General features: G+C 40.7%; 1 protein-coding gene across 2 annotated transcripts; it reads left to right on the top strand.

Moving 5' to 3' along the window:
- Positions 1 to 479: 479 nt before the first annotated feature.
- On the top strand, positions 480 to 14,092 carry LOC306963944 (neuronal calcium sensor 1). Of its 2 annotated transcripts, XM_079557720.1 has the most exons (9): positions 480 to 627; positions 1,254 to 1,374; positions 2,434 to 2,573; positions 5,018 to 5,042; positions 8,318 to 8,456; positions 11,055 to 11,133; positions 11,480 to 11,568; positions 11,635 to 11,712; positions 12,173 to 14,091. In XM_079557720.1, exons 3-9 carry the CDS (start codon positions 2,510 to 2,512, stop codon positions 12,269 to 12,271), a joined length of 573 nt encoding a protein of 190 aa, XP_079413846.1. In that variant the 5' UTR covers positions 480 to 627; positions 1,254 to 1,374; positions 2,434 to 2,509; the 3' UTR covers positions 12,272 to 14,091. The 2 variants fall into 2 exon arrangements, with proteins under 2 accessions (XP_079413846.1, XP_079413847.1); XM_079557721.1 differs by lacking the exons at positions 480 to 627; positions 1,254 to 1,374 and having other exon boundaries at positions 2,466 to 2,573; positions 12,173 to 14,092.
- The last annotated feature ends 392 nt before the right edge of the window (positions 14,093 to 14,484 follow it).

Here is a 14,484-nt window from a genome sequence, read left to right as displayed (position 1 = left end):
AGGCTAATACGTTATGAGTGCAGAAGACCGGAGATAGATATTATTCAATACAATTTGAATTTCCTTCCTCACTGCTTCATAAATCATTTTGCTGCCTGTCTTTTGACTGGCTACAGATCAACAATTATAGGGAACTAGATAGTGGGATTGTGTGTCAAAGATGGTCTTATTTTTCATAGCAAACAGAATGAGAACAAATTATTACCCTGTGCTATGTGGACATGGTAGTTCTAGGAAAACTGCTTCATCCACCAGGCTGTTAGGAAGAATTCTCTCCCTTCTCTGCTTTCCCTCACTCTGCTTCCACCTGCAGTCACAAACCACTCCAGCCCCCAAAGACTCTGAACTGAATTGAAAATAGAGAGTATTGTATTTGTAATATGACAGACAACCATTGTCATTTTTCCAACAGAAGTAAAATAAAAATACAGATAACGTGCTTTTGGAGCGTACAACCCCGGTCTTTGAGCGTGCGTACCGCAGCGTCAGTGCGCTTGGAGCTGCTGGAGCGCACGGAGTCCAGTCTGGCTACGTCACTGACCGAGCGGAGCAAAGCAGGATCGCAGCGCGGAGAAACACACCACCACTGTTGGGACCTAGCGGACCGCTTCCGCGTCTGCAGCCCGGGTAAAAACCGCATGTGCTTCTATTTCCCTGCTGTGGACTTATTATTTATTTCGATTTGAAGTTTGTTTGTGTAGAAAACTGTCCAAAATAACGCGTGCGTCTTGCATGTTCAGTACAATGAACTGTATGCTTCCTGCATGGTCGCTGTGCACTGTAGACGTAAACTATGTTGCTATGGCACTAGCGGGCAACATCCCACCTGCTGCTACCACGACATCAAATTTATAACTCCTGAAGTTTATTCATTATAGGCTACATTTGACTGTACATTTGCTTTGACGCTTAATCGCAAACCCCCCCCAGCTCTTTTATTTTATGAATGAAGTTGCGTAAAGCGTTGATAGCTGACTTGAAGGCTTTGTTTTCATCTTAAACAAATGCTTAACTCTATGGCACATGTGTATTTATAGTTCAAGTTTAATTGCTTGCCATTCTCTCCGTATTCTGTTTTGCCTGCTGGCCACGTTGAGCTGCGCTGCAAAAAGGTCGCTGCCACTTTTAAGTATTTTTCCAGTGAAGTGGTTTAATACGTCTGTGGCTCTAGGTGAAAGCACAGTCCATTGGCACTAACGCACATCACGTGTCTGCCTCTGGTTTTGTAATTGCTGTGTGTTTGCTTTTCCCAGTGTCTGAGTAATACCGAGGGAAGTAAAGCTCCAGAGGACCCAAGATGGTGATTACCAGCGTGGCACTCAAGAGAAGAGCATCGCAGACCATGAGTGTGGAGAGCAGATGTCTCCACTGAAGGTATCTACACCCTCTCCTTTGCCTCAGGCTGCTACTGTGGTTAGACATGAGTGCGTGTCAACACCAAGCCCACACCATACCAAAAAAAAACAAAAAAACTCAATTATTCTGTGCTGTCTGCTGTGACAGAGAGAAGAAGATCACCATGCCATGCTGTTGTGAGGAAGGCCAAAATGGGGGGGAGCATTGTGAGTCAGAATGGAAAAAAAAAAGAAGAAAATGTCACTCGTCAAATCCGCCTATAAGCTTTTGAGACAGTTTGCATGCCTATTTCAAGAGTAAAACCATGTCTTTTTTTAGCTCTTCAACTGCATATATAAACCATGGACAGATTTAATTGTATTAGTTTTCTTTACCATGATATTAGATGGGAATGTTATACACGGAATTGAAAAAACTTAATGTGGAGATTGCTTTAACCAACCACTCACACTGAGATGCTATTTTATCACTAAATTCCTAATTCGTGATTGCATCATTTTACTACTTAGTATTACAGTATTAAGCAGACTTGAACACAACTTTCCAACCCCCAAGTGAGTAATAAATGCCTCGCAGCGAGAGCACCTCTTTGTGTATGCGCTTTACTTGTCCTTATCTGAGCTGTCAAAAGAGGAGGGATTCTTGCTCCCCAGTGACTGCCCCAAAGCACTTGCGATAGTGATGGGAAGAGGAAGGGTGGGAGGAGTGTGAGAACTGAGAGAATTACTGTGAGGGAGTGAGCGTGCTTAACCCAGCCACCCAGTGACTCTTGTATCCAAGGACGAAGGTAGCAACGCATCTAAACGCCTCTCTTTCGCCCACGGAGTGCTCTGGAGAAATGAGGGGAATGTACAGGCACTCAGGGCTCAACAACCTGCCAGCACCTCTTCACAAGGCCTCTTGGGTTGTCTGGCTGGAGGCCTGCTGACCAGACGACCATCACTGCTTCTTCAAAACAGCCACTTTTGGCTTCAATGGCAACTGTGTTTCTTTTTCCACCAAGCTAAAAGGATGGTTCTTCTAACCCCACTGCTGTCATCATTACTGAACCTAAACTGGCTTCTTTGTTGTTGGCAGAGGAGCAAAGGACAGGCGCTGAGAAGGTAGAACGTGGTGCTCTGTGCCAAGCTGGATTTGCGGAGAAGAGCTGAACATGGGCAGATCAAACAGCAAGTTAAAACCAGAGGTGTTGGAGGAGCTAACCAGAAAAACCTATTGTGAGTATTTTCAAACATAATACTAGTATTGAGTATTATTTGATTAGTATTTCTGTGGTCACAAGAAAGCAAGTGTACTTTTTTTGCCTGTTCGAAGCCTGGACGGGATGGGCAACCAGTGGAAATCAGAATCAAAATCTCTATTAAAAGTAACCACTTAATGCAACCGCTTAACCACACCAAGGACTTGAGAGAATAAACATTCCAATTCATCAATGAATTGACAATTAAATCTTGAATCTTAAATGCAATCTCGTAAATATTCTACACATACTTGCTTAACACATAAGGGCAGAGTGAGGTTCAAAGTCGGGCTGTGCAATTATTGAAATTTTAAACTATCTATATCTATCTATGGTATCTATATATTGATTGCCTTATCGCCTCGCCCTTTACATTTGTGTTGACTCAAGAACGTATTGAAGATTCAAACGTCCCCCAATCCAGCAGGCAATTAACACTGCCCTTCGGATGCTATATTAATCAGTTGTGTGTTATTCCTGGAGCGCAGCATTATTGTTATTATTGAGGCAGTGCAGTGTGCAGGTGTGGGTGGGAGTTGCAGAACAATCGGCTCCTTAATGACAGTGTTATTTGTGTGGTGGGTCTCTCGGCGGCAGAACCCGGGCTGGCTGTTGTGGCAGGAAATTGCTGTGGAGAAAGATTGGGCTTCATGCTGGGCAGGGCTGCTCTGTGCTGTCCTCACTCTTTCCATTCCTCGCTTCTCTCTCTCTCTCTCTCTGTCTCTCCCTCCCTCCCTCACTCCACCGCTCGCTTACCCTTTACCCTGTCTCCCTCTCTTTTGCTTTATCCCCTAATTGCCCTCTTTCAGCACGGAATGGAATAGTGTAATTAGGATCTTATCTGGTTAACATCGCTGAGAGGGCCGCAGCGCCTCCGAGTCCACTCCCTTCGTGATCACTCTCCCATGCTCTGTGACTGCGGTCCCTTCATCCATCTGCCTCGTTCTGGTGCCCTCCCGTGAGAGGCCTTATGTCTGCCATCTTCTTTTTTCCTCTCTTTCTTCTTGACAGATTGGGGACTAAGTAAATTTCTCACTGCCTATATGTCTATTTTAGACTATTGTTTTCTCTGTTGTGACAGACAGTCAACAAGGCAGGAGAGAGGATGAGGATCTGTTTTGTTTAGAGCATTATTGAGCCGGTGGATATGCATCTTTTGTCACAGCTTCTGAAACTATGGCAACTCTTACATTATACAAACCAAGAACAAAGAGAGAGGCTTAACAGTGTGTATTGTTCAGATCAATAATGTACTACCATTCACTTATACCATATCCCTTTGATATCAATTTTGAGTAACTGGTGTAAAGTCTTTGCCAAGTCAATGTGCGGATAGGGCTGATTATATATGCTGTTGCAAACTAATACAAGAACATGTAAAAATAGGACAACAATGACATTTTCACTGGAAACAAGAATTTAATCCTGGTTGTCAGTAGTTGTCAACACAGTAGCATTTTGATGGTCAAAGCTGAATATTTTATTGCACACCCTGCAGGGGCAATATGGCGAGTCAGTTCTGCACTCTCCTGCATGTGCCATTATTTTTCTGCTGCCTGTGAATAAGCCTGTGGTGAATTGCCTCAGTTGTACCTTTTGGGGTCAATTTCATGGTGACTGGTTCTGGAGGTCTGTCATGAGACTGACCCTGACATTTACTGCCTAGACGGACTCACGTGATGTGGGTAAAGTGCATAGAACAGAGTCAGATTGGGTTTTCAAAAGGACAGACTACCTCTTGTGCTCTGAGAGACGTCGTGGTAAAAGCAGCTCTGTGCTCGAATATGGACACATATGGTCTACTTTTCACCAACTACTTCTCCAACATGCTAAAACCATTGGCATTGAAATTTTATTTGGATTCCTAATCTTAGCTCCCACTGATCATTTTCTCCACTGACTTGCGTAGGTATGGTCTCATTGCAGCCTTTGATTAAAGAATTTTCTAAACTGTGTAGCGTCATCATCATACTTTTAGTTAACCAATCTTATGTAAGCTCAATTTAGCTGACCTCATCCGTGTCTGAGCGACCTGCGGACCCTCCTGCCTGCATGAGTCCCTGCTGTCCTACAGCCCCAGCAAGGACTAGACGTTAGCTTCATAGTGTTCATCCGTCTTTGGCACACCTTTAGCCTGTCCATCCATGGGGCTGGATCTCTCCCTGAAAATGGTTCTCCTCAAAGTTTTGCCTTTTCCCTCTGTTTTATTTATTATTTTTAGGTTCGTTGTTTGAGCTTTGACATGCTGAAAAGGAGGGTCTAAGGACCGAGAACATCTGAGAGCAATATTATGCTGCTGCTGCTTCACACATTTCTCTTACATTTCACTGCTCAGTATCTGTCCTATTATTGATTCACAAACTGTTCAAAATCTATACGAAAATTAATTGAATCAACGCTTGTCTTTGTGTTTTCCACCAGTTACCGAGAAAGAAGTGCAACAATGGTAAGTAAATGTAGATTTTAATTAAGCTGTCTGTGATTTCAGATTATTTTACTAGTTTTGCAGTTTGTGATATAATTATGATATAATGGTTTTAATTTAACGTCATACTGTGTAACACCCACTAAGTAGAATAAAATACAAGCAAGGATTTAATTAATGCCTCACCTCTTATCAATGAGACATCACCGGCGATGACGCTGCTTTGCTTTGACTACCGGAAGCAAAACACGAGGTTAAATACGTTAGGTCCTCTCCAAATGCGAGCCCACTCCAGAAATAGCATTGTCTGGTATCACTGACATGTTTTTTTTTTTTTTAAAGTTGCTTTTGTGATGTATACAGATACATACAAACATTTCCAAGATGTACTCCACGGGGATCTTTTGTACTAGTTGCGAAACGGATCAGTTTCACTTGTCCATAGTCCTTCTCTTCTCAGTCAGTGTGACCCTCACCATCATCACAGGGTTTTATCTCTGTCCATTCTGTCCATTATCTGTGGCCTTAAAAGTTACTGACTCATAAAAAATTGGGACTAATTATCTCTATTATGAAGATGAAAGCCAAAGTAATAATAATAATTTTCATTCCTCTGATTCTGCCAGCGGCGCGCTTTGTGTTTTGTCGAGAGTATCAAATGAGAACCACTGGAATAAAGTGATCGCTGTTGCATGTTCCCTTTGCCTTGGTTTAGCATTTCACAGTCCCATTCTGCATGCATGAAAAGCCTGGTGCCAAGAGAGCCCTGCTTAGTAGCCCTTGTTGCTGTTTTGTAGTGGCAGCAGCAGTATTAAAAAGAAACCACGGTGCATTGACAAGTTTTGAAGCTTTGGATTGGTTCAGTCTGTTGATGCCAGTGCAGTGGGACACGGACCAGCCCCAAAGCCACGGGTGTTCAATCACTTAGCTCAACATCACTCTGCTTCACATGAAAGTTTTCGCCTGATTCGCACTCAATGATCAGCAGCAATCAACACTGCGGAGTGCGAGAGAGAAGAGGGGGACTCTTACCAGGGGAAATGCCAGATGGCGCGTAATTAGAGCACAGGCGCACACACTGAAGAATTAGCCGGGCTAGATAAATGCCTATGTTGTGCATTAAATTTGTTCTCGGTTTTCTAATTCCCCGCTAAGGGAACATCATTAGTATGCTCGGAGCTGATCTGAAATCAATAACAAAATGCCATAGCGCAGTGATGTCCCTGCCAGCGAGGTGGGAGCAAAGTCCTGCAACAACCTCTTGGCTTTCCACCAGGGTCGTTACCAAAGTGAAGCGGAGGGTGCCAGCGATAAATACTTTATCTTCATCCTGGCACCCGTCATGGCCTGATACACAATGTCATGTCTGCTTTGTCCCTGCAAGCTACTGTTACACTCTTTCAAGTACAGTTTGTGCGTCTTAGCGCCTCAATCGGACTTGTTGTTTGATGTGTTGGATTTTGTGATGAAGATTACAGGCCAGGAGCAGCAGACTCTCAGCAAACATGTTTACACTTGGAGGCAATGTTTTCGCAAAGTATTTTTTTTTCTTCAGGATTTGTAAATGACGCTCTTGGATAGTGTAAAGTATGTTTGTGTAAGCTTTCCGTCGCACAGGGGTTTTCTATTGCAAAAAGGTTTCAGTCGTCGTCTGTACTGGATTGTTCAGGCTCAGACATTTTGTTGAGTTCAGCAACTAAATTTATGGTCACAGTTATAGTCAATATGCAGTTGTCCTCGATCAGTGGTTCTCAACTGGGATGCTATCAGGACCCACCATAATCATAGGGTTCCAAGCCGCGCCCCAAATACTATTGAATTCCTCATATATCATGTACAATATTATATTTTCATTCAGGCTATTAGTTACCATTGACATGCACTAGCCGAGCACTAGCCTAGCACCACAAAACTCTTAATAAAAAAAAATCTCTAGAAATCAACAACACTCTGGATAACTAGGAAATGAGGCCCTATGTCAAAAATCCTGAAATATCTCTGTAACCCCCTCCTTAACTTTAACTCATTTGAAAGCTAAGACCTACAAAACCCATCTACAGTGAATGGATCTTTTTCCTTGTGTTGTCGTCACTTTTTTGACTTTTTTTTTTTGCTTTTTTGTTGGTTTCTTTCACATTTTGCTCATTTTTTCATCGCTTTTTGTCATGTTTTAGAAGATCTTTCGTTGGATTTTCATCCTGGTTTTCGTTGCATTTATGTCACTTTTCTGTTGCTCTTTTTTGGCTTTTTTAAATATGTTTTCATCACATTTTGTGTGACTTCATTACATTCTTGTCCCATTTCTGTCCCATTTTCGTCACCCTTCTGTTGCTCATTTTTGTTACTATTTTGACACTTTTTTCAAGAAGCTTTTAGATTTGGATGAAGCCAAACTGGAAAAAAAAAATGCTCAGTTCAGGTGGGGGTTAAGAGGTTAATGTTGATGAATGTTAAATGAAAAAAGGTTGAAAAAATGGTTCCGCGACCCATTTTCAAGGACAGTTGACACTTGATGAATAAAACGAGTAAGCAAAGAGAGATTCTGGATGAATATTTGTCCTTATATTCAGAACAATAGTGCATACTTCAGAGATACCCTCAATACTAATTTTAGTCTTTAAATGGTCATGTAAATGTATTCAAGTGTAAGATCTATTTATTATACGTATCTTTACTGTTACCTTTTCCAGTATGTTCTCCCTGGTAATAAATAAATAGGTACATTTTCAAAACTTTTCCATTTTTGAGCCGGCTACGTCATATCAAAGACCGATTTAAATGAGTCAAAAGGGAAAGCAGGTCTCGAGATCTGTCCAATGCTTTATTCTCTCACTCTCTCTCCAGCTTTAATTACAGACCAGTCTTAACTGAACAAGCATTTTTCCCGACGTCACATCTGCTGATGACCAAGAACAAAGGCTGTGCAGAGCTTTTTATAACTAGAAAGTGTTATTCCATCAACTCTATTTTAGCCGTGTTTGATGCTGACTTCCTTGTGCCTTGACCTGGACAAGTATGTAGGCCTAACAGTATCTCTCTACGAAGACATACAAGGAAATTGCTTACCTTTGAGTGACTGTGCATGAAATTGCTTTTGAAACCCTTCTATATTTAGGCTAATAGAGAACTTAAGTCGGTCAGTAGACATGCCTCTTCAGAAGATGAAAGGAAACTCTGATCTCTTATCTGTGATCATACTATCTGAATGACTAGAAAATACCAATATAGAAATATACCATGTCAAGCTACAAAGTCAAATATTAAGTAGCACAATCTGATTGTGCTGTCTGTTCCAGGTACAAAGGATTCATCAAAGACTGTCCCAGTGGGCAGCTGGATGCTGTTGGGTTTCAGAAGATTTACAAGCAATTCTTTCCATTCGGAGATCCCACGAAATTTGCCTCCTTTGTCTTCAACGTTTTTGATGAAAATAAGGTTTGTGTGATCCCTTTGACTGTATTACATTTTAATAGAATGATTAATAATAGTATGACAGATTGACGGACATTCAGAGATTATAAAAAATATTCTCTACATATTATTTCAAGTTTACAGTTATTTAAATGATTTTGGCCTCCTGGTAATGAATAAAAGGGAAATCTGTTTCTGATTAGTGGCATATTATACATCTATTTATACTCAAGAGTGTTGTTTTGACTGCATTGTAGTTTAAATCAGCATCACAATGGCCTTTACCCATGTGACCCAGGCTAATTGAATTGCATTTAGACGATGTGGTGCAAAGCAACACCTCCTGGGATGTTCCTGGCCCCTGGAGATGTATTGACTTTAGTTAAGATGCTTTTATTCAGACGAGCAGACAGACCTTCAGACTGATTTTTATCTATGGCACTCATTAGGCCTTAGGTCCCTGTAGTTCAAGAAATCATTGATCTTAATTGTAATTTACGACCTACTTGTTACATACTGTCACTAACAAGTAATGATATAGTGCAGATACGATTCCCCTTGGACCGCTACTATCTGGACATTCACTAATTAAAACAATATTCTGATCTAAAATAGGGTTAAAGGGATATTTCAGGATTTTTGACATAGGGCCTCATTTCCTAGTTATCCAGAGTGTTGCTGATTTCTGGAGATACTTTTTTTTGTGATTCAAGCAGTACTTATATTTGAAGAGTTAAGTGGCGCTAGGCTAGTGCAAGGCTAGCTCATTTCTACGATATCAGCTACCCTGCATTAAAAACAGTCTGACCCGCTCCACAGTGCACCTGAGGCAAATCACTTCTAACGCCAGACTAACCATATAAAGGTCTGTGTTGATAGAGTAATTTTAACCATTTTGCATTTAAAATACCTTGTATTTGAGCAGCATCAGCTTTGTGGTTGTATAAGCTACGCAGCAGCGGAGTGATCTGCTAGAAAATAGTCCCTCAAAATGACACAAACATTTATATAGTTAGTCTGGCGTTACAAGTGATTTGCCTCAGGTGCACTGTGGAGTGCGTAAGACTGTTTTTAATGCAGGGTAGCTGATACCATCGAAATGCGCTAGCCTAGCACAAGCCTAGCGCCACGTAACTCTTCAAATATAAGAACTGCATGAATTACAAAAAAAAAATCTCCAGAAATCAGCAACACTCTGGATAACTAGGAAATGAGGCCCTATGTCAAAAATCCTGAAATATCCCTTTAAACCAGTAACCTTAGCCAGCCAGATGAACTAAGTAGTGTTATGCTTTCCTGAGAAGAAAATATTGCATTATATGTATTTATTGTCATTATTAAAATAACATCAGCATTTTTGCTAAAACCTAGCACATAACATAATCTACTTTTTTATGAGGAGAATTACTTATTGTGCGTACTTTGCTCAAATTGGTAAATTCCAGTTCAAACTAGGGCAGGGTAAAGTACGGTCTGCACTGAATTAGGACTAAACCAGGACCTTACCAGAGCTAAATAAACTATAGTCTTTGAAAAAAGGTTCATACTGTCTTCTTAGTTTAAACTATTGTAGATTGCTCTTTTAGTAAGACAGAAGATTTGTTTACCTGCTTTACTAGTTTCGATCACTTCATGTGATCTTCCTCAGAAGACTCACCTGGTGGTGAAAGTGAGGTGTCGTAGGCAGCTTACATGGCTTTTCCAGTCAGTAAGGAGAGCTACAGACTGACACCTTCTCTAGGACGGCATCCCAGGTGTGGGATAAGATCTTGATGGCAGAGATCGAGGAAACGTGCATCAACATCTATGTACCGGAACGATGGAGCCTATACCTTATCCTACACCTGGGACACCATCCTGGAGAAGGCGTCAGTCAGTAGCTCGCCCTACTGACTGGCAAATTCATGTGATCTGCCTACAACACGTCACATTCACCTGAGGAAGGTCACAGGAAGTGATCGAAGCTTGTTATGCAGGTAAACAAACCTCCTGTGTTATTGAAAGAACAATCTACACTGTACAATAGAAACGATAGGGAGGCCTTGTGTCTGTCGAAAAGATCACAATATAATGATCAGTCCTGCATTTAATTTATGCTATATTGATATATGGCAGGTGCTAAATAGCGAGTAGAAGTTGAAAAATAGCACATAGCACCTATTTGTGGACATAAGATGCCATTTGGAATTGTATTAGGACCCCAAAATCTGATTTGTAAAAGAGAGAAAGTTGTGAGAGTGAAAATGCGCAAATGACTGAGCTACTGATCCCCTTTTGCGCGTGCTACTGGTTTTGCACATGAGTAAACGTTTGTTAAATGACCTCTTATGTCTTCTTTTTATTAATTGCATATCCTTCCGCACAAAATTCATTCATTATTTTAAGTGTAAAAATATCAGGCCCTTTCATTCAGAGTGCGTTGATATGCTGTAGCTTTTTGATCCAGAAGCATCCATCTCACTAATGACCACAGGTGACACACTTCTGCCTCCGGAGAGAACCAGGTGCAGTGCAAAAATAGCAACTGACTTAAAGGCAGAATAAAGAACCGCAAAATGTTATGTCCAGGTATAGAAATGTGCGACTTAAGCAAGATGTCCGTTTCTTTTTTTGTCACACCAGGATGGACGTATCGAGTTTTCCGAGTTCATCCAAGCCTTGTCTGTGACTTCTCGAGGAACTCTGGATGAGAAGCTGAGATGTAAGAAGATTACACTTGTTTTTTTTAATCAAATTATTACAGGAAGTAAAACTGTGTGAGTCCTCATTGACACATGCTAATACCAATGAACTATACTAATTGTAGCACCATTGAGTGTGTTGAAATTGATTTTTGCATATAAATAGATCCATTATGTAAATTTCTACATTTACAGAACTAAATAATAAGAAAAACAATAACCGTCTATAAATGTTAAGGAATAATAAAAAACACCCGCATGTTATTGACATTTTAATATGTAAATGACTCATTGTTTGTATATTTTGTGCTGTTATTGCTGACTCATCTTTGTGAGTCTAAGAAGCATTTTCCATCTTTTTTACAGGGGCTTTTAAATTATATGACCTGGATAATGACGGCTACATCACCCGAGACGAGATGTTAAACATTGTAGATGCCATATACCAGATGGTGGTGAGTTTTATCACAGTGAAATAGTCATTTAGGAGGCTAAAACCTCCTAATATTGTCATGTGATAGGGAAACACAGTGGAGCTCCCTGAGGAGGAAAACACACCAGAGAAGCGCGTGGATCGTATATTTGCAATGATGGATAAGGTGAGAGTTATATATATTTCACACCCACATGATCGTTCATTGCATGCTATTTAAGTGTCTGCAGTTCTATCATTGATTCACTGTTATTTGCCTCTTGATGCTTTGTAGTATTTCTATTCGTTTACATCTAATTTCCATCTAACATCTGAGACTTTGAACATCGCAAGTCTTGTCTGTCATTAGACTTTGGTGAAGGTGCCTTCCTCTTTCACTTTACAAGCATCAATAATAGACAAGACGTAGCCTTTGGTGGGCATGTCAGAGCCAATATCAGAGCCTTGTACACACTGTATTGCACACCAGTGCTTGTGTTGTATTTGAAATGAGTGGCTCGCATCCAAGGAGCTCTTTGAAGCAGAGCTCAGTCGGCCGCCTGCTTTGCCCCCTACTGGTGACTTTATGCAAATAGCATTTGTTCAAGTTCACTGATATCTGATGTTTTTTTTTTTCTGTTTTTCAGAATGCAGATGGGAAGCTGACTCTGCAGGAATTTCAAGAGGGTTCGAAGGCAGACCCCTCTATTGTTCAGGCATTGTCACTTTACGATGGACTTGTGTAGAAACGTGAGTTGAGTAGGGCGCTAATGAGAAAAACAAAACACAGACGTCTGAACTGATTAATTCAGTATTATAAAATATAAAAATTTAGTCCGTGAACCAAAACCAAAGCAAAGGCGGCAGATCGTTCTCAGTTTATTTCCATGAATTATTCATTAGCCTCATCGTAGCTGGCAATGAAATACTGTAGTCTTGCCGTGCTGAGTGAAGAGCCCCTCTCTCTCCTCGCACCGCCTAATGTAATGCGCCGCCTGATGCCAATTGTTGCTGACATCCTGCTCAGTGTTTTGTCAACTGCAAAGAGAGCCAGTGAATACATATTTTTATAATTCTGTTTGGTGGTTTTGAGAGAGCGCTTAAACCACACATCTTTCATGAAATCAGTAAGTGTAAGTGTAAATGTGCAACTCCAATATGACCCAATATCACCAAGTAAAGGAAGGAATGCGACCTATTGAAGCTGCTCATCAGAAGAGGACTGCGAATTGCCTCAAAAAGCGCTTGTGCCTGTAGTAGCTGTTCCTCTGCATTTCCACCAAGCTCTTAACACATCTGTATCCTCTGTTACGGCAAGAAATTCTGACTTGACAGATATATAGCGCTACAAATCTACAAGCCCAGTATTGTCTATCCCTTCTGACATTTTAAAGAATTGTATCGTCTCAAAAACTTTGCATCGGAAACTCTCGGAAAGCAACTTGAAGGAACTGTGCTGCTGCTCCACACAAAGTGACTCAAATCCAGGGAGAACATTTCTGGTGAAAACGTGAACTGAAACTCTTAACTGTTCGATGTATATTGTACAATGTATATACGATGGTAATTTATTTTCTGCTTTGCTGCGTTTGTGGGAGTTTGTTGACAAAAATGGAATGAAGTCAATTTTTTTATTGAAGATGCTGAATTGTATTGCACTGTACTTTTCATGTTCATGTGGGCGTTTCTCGGAGGGTTACTTTTACTGAGGGAACAGGGTTTTTATTTGGGGACGAGCGCTAAAGGAGAGGGATGTTTTGTAATAGTTATTTTACTATGTTTGCTCGTATTTTCACATCCCTGCTCGAAATGTTGTTTTTGTGTTGCTTGAGCACATCCGGGCTCATGTCATTGAGCAGACATCCTCCATTCTCGCAGCTGAAAGGACGCTAATTATGTCTTATAAAACCAAGTTCGTCTGCAGTCTGCACAGACAATATGGTGGACCATTTTTAGAGGCACTGCTCTCATCACCTCTGGCTGTAAAGCTTTTGCGAGCTTTGTGGCTACAATTCTATGTGTCGTGTGTCCAGAGCATGTGATGATGCCTTTTTGTTTCTACAAGGATGTTCAGTTGGAGATAATGCCTTATCTAAATGAGACACTACATCATTCATTTGAGCACAGACAAAAAAAAGCATTTTAATTATCACTGTATTTGTAAAATATTATTTCTTGTTATTTTATTTTTACATTTAAGTCCATTATGTGTTGCTATATGTGTTATATTTTCCTTTTTATCTAAATTATAACTTGTTGAAGTAACCCCAGATGCACTTCTTGACTTCTTCACTGTATTAACAATGTAAAGTGGTTCAAACGCACTACTGTGGGAGACTGCTGCATGTTTTGCTTTCAAAAACTCAGATAAATGCCAACATGATGGATGCTTGCACAGAATAGTTGTATTATCTACAATGAACTGCATAAAGCTGTGATGTACCTACATCCACGGGTGAGCCATCTTTGTAAGTCTGTGTGTACAAGCTGGTGGGATTTACTTTTGGCTGGGCCTGCTCAGACCTGCTGGATTTATTAAACAAGATACATATCAAGAGCAGATCTCAAGACTGAATTTCCATTAGTGCATTGTGCCATTGTATTCAAAGGACTCAGTGTTGTATTGTAATTGAAGAATACAAAAAAAAGGAAGTACTGGTTATATCTTAAATGTAAAGAGACCATCCTCAAATTGTAACAATAAATTCTTTGACAGTAAACCCATTTCTAGGAGTTAGGATCTTATCATAGAAAATACTGCGGACATGTGGCACAGTGGTTAGAAATATCACCTCACAACAAGAAGGCCATTGGATAAAATGCTGGACTGTGGGGGGTCTTTTCCCTGTGTGGGTGTCCTCTGGGTGCTTTGGATGGCCCATAAACCAACAAAAACAAAAGATTTCCCAATGGCAATAAAGGAAGGGTGCAGACAATACATCTCTTGACAGGGATGTAT

Source organism: Gobius niger (genome assembly GCF_951799975.1).
Source record: "Gobius niger genome assembly, chromosome: 1".
NCBI lineage: Eukaryota > Metazoa > Chordata > Actinopteri > Gobiiformes > Gobiidae > Gobius > Gobius niger.
Note: the sequence above shows the minus strand (reverse complement) of the source record. Positions and strands in the feature narration are given on the sequence as shown.

What these genes read in the sequence shown, in the direction of transcription:
- LOC306963944 (XM_079557721.1), top strand. Translation starts at nt 2,510, where the DNA reads ATGGGCAGATCAAACAGCAAGTTAAAACCAGAGGTGTTGGAGGAGCTA. An exon ending in ACGTTTTTGATGAAAATAAG is followed by an intron (nt 8,457 to 11,054) that starts GTTTGTGTGATC and finishes TTGTCACACCAG; the next exon opens with GATGGACGTATCGAGTTTTC. An exon ending in TATTTGCAATGATGGATAAG is followed by an intron (nt 11,713 to 12,172) that starts GTGAGAGTTATA and finishes TCTGTTTTTCAG; the next exon opens with AATGCAGATGGGAAGCTGAC.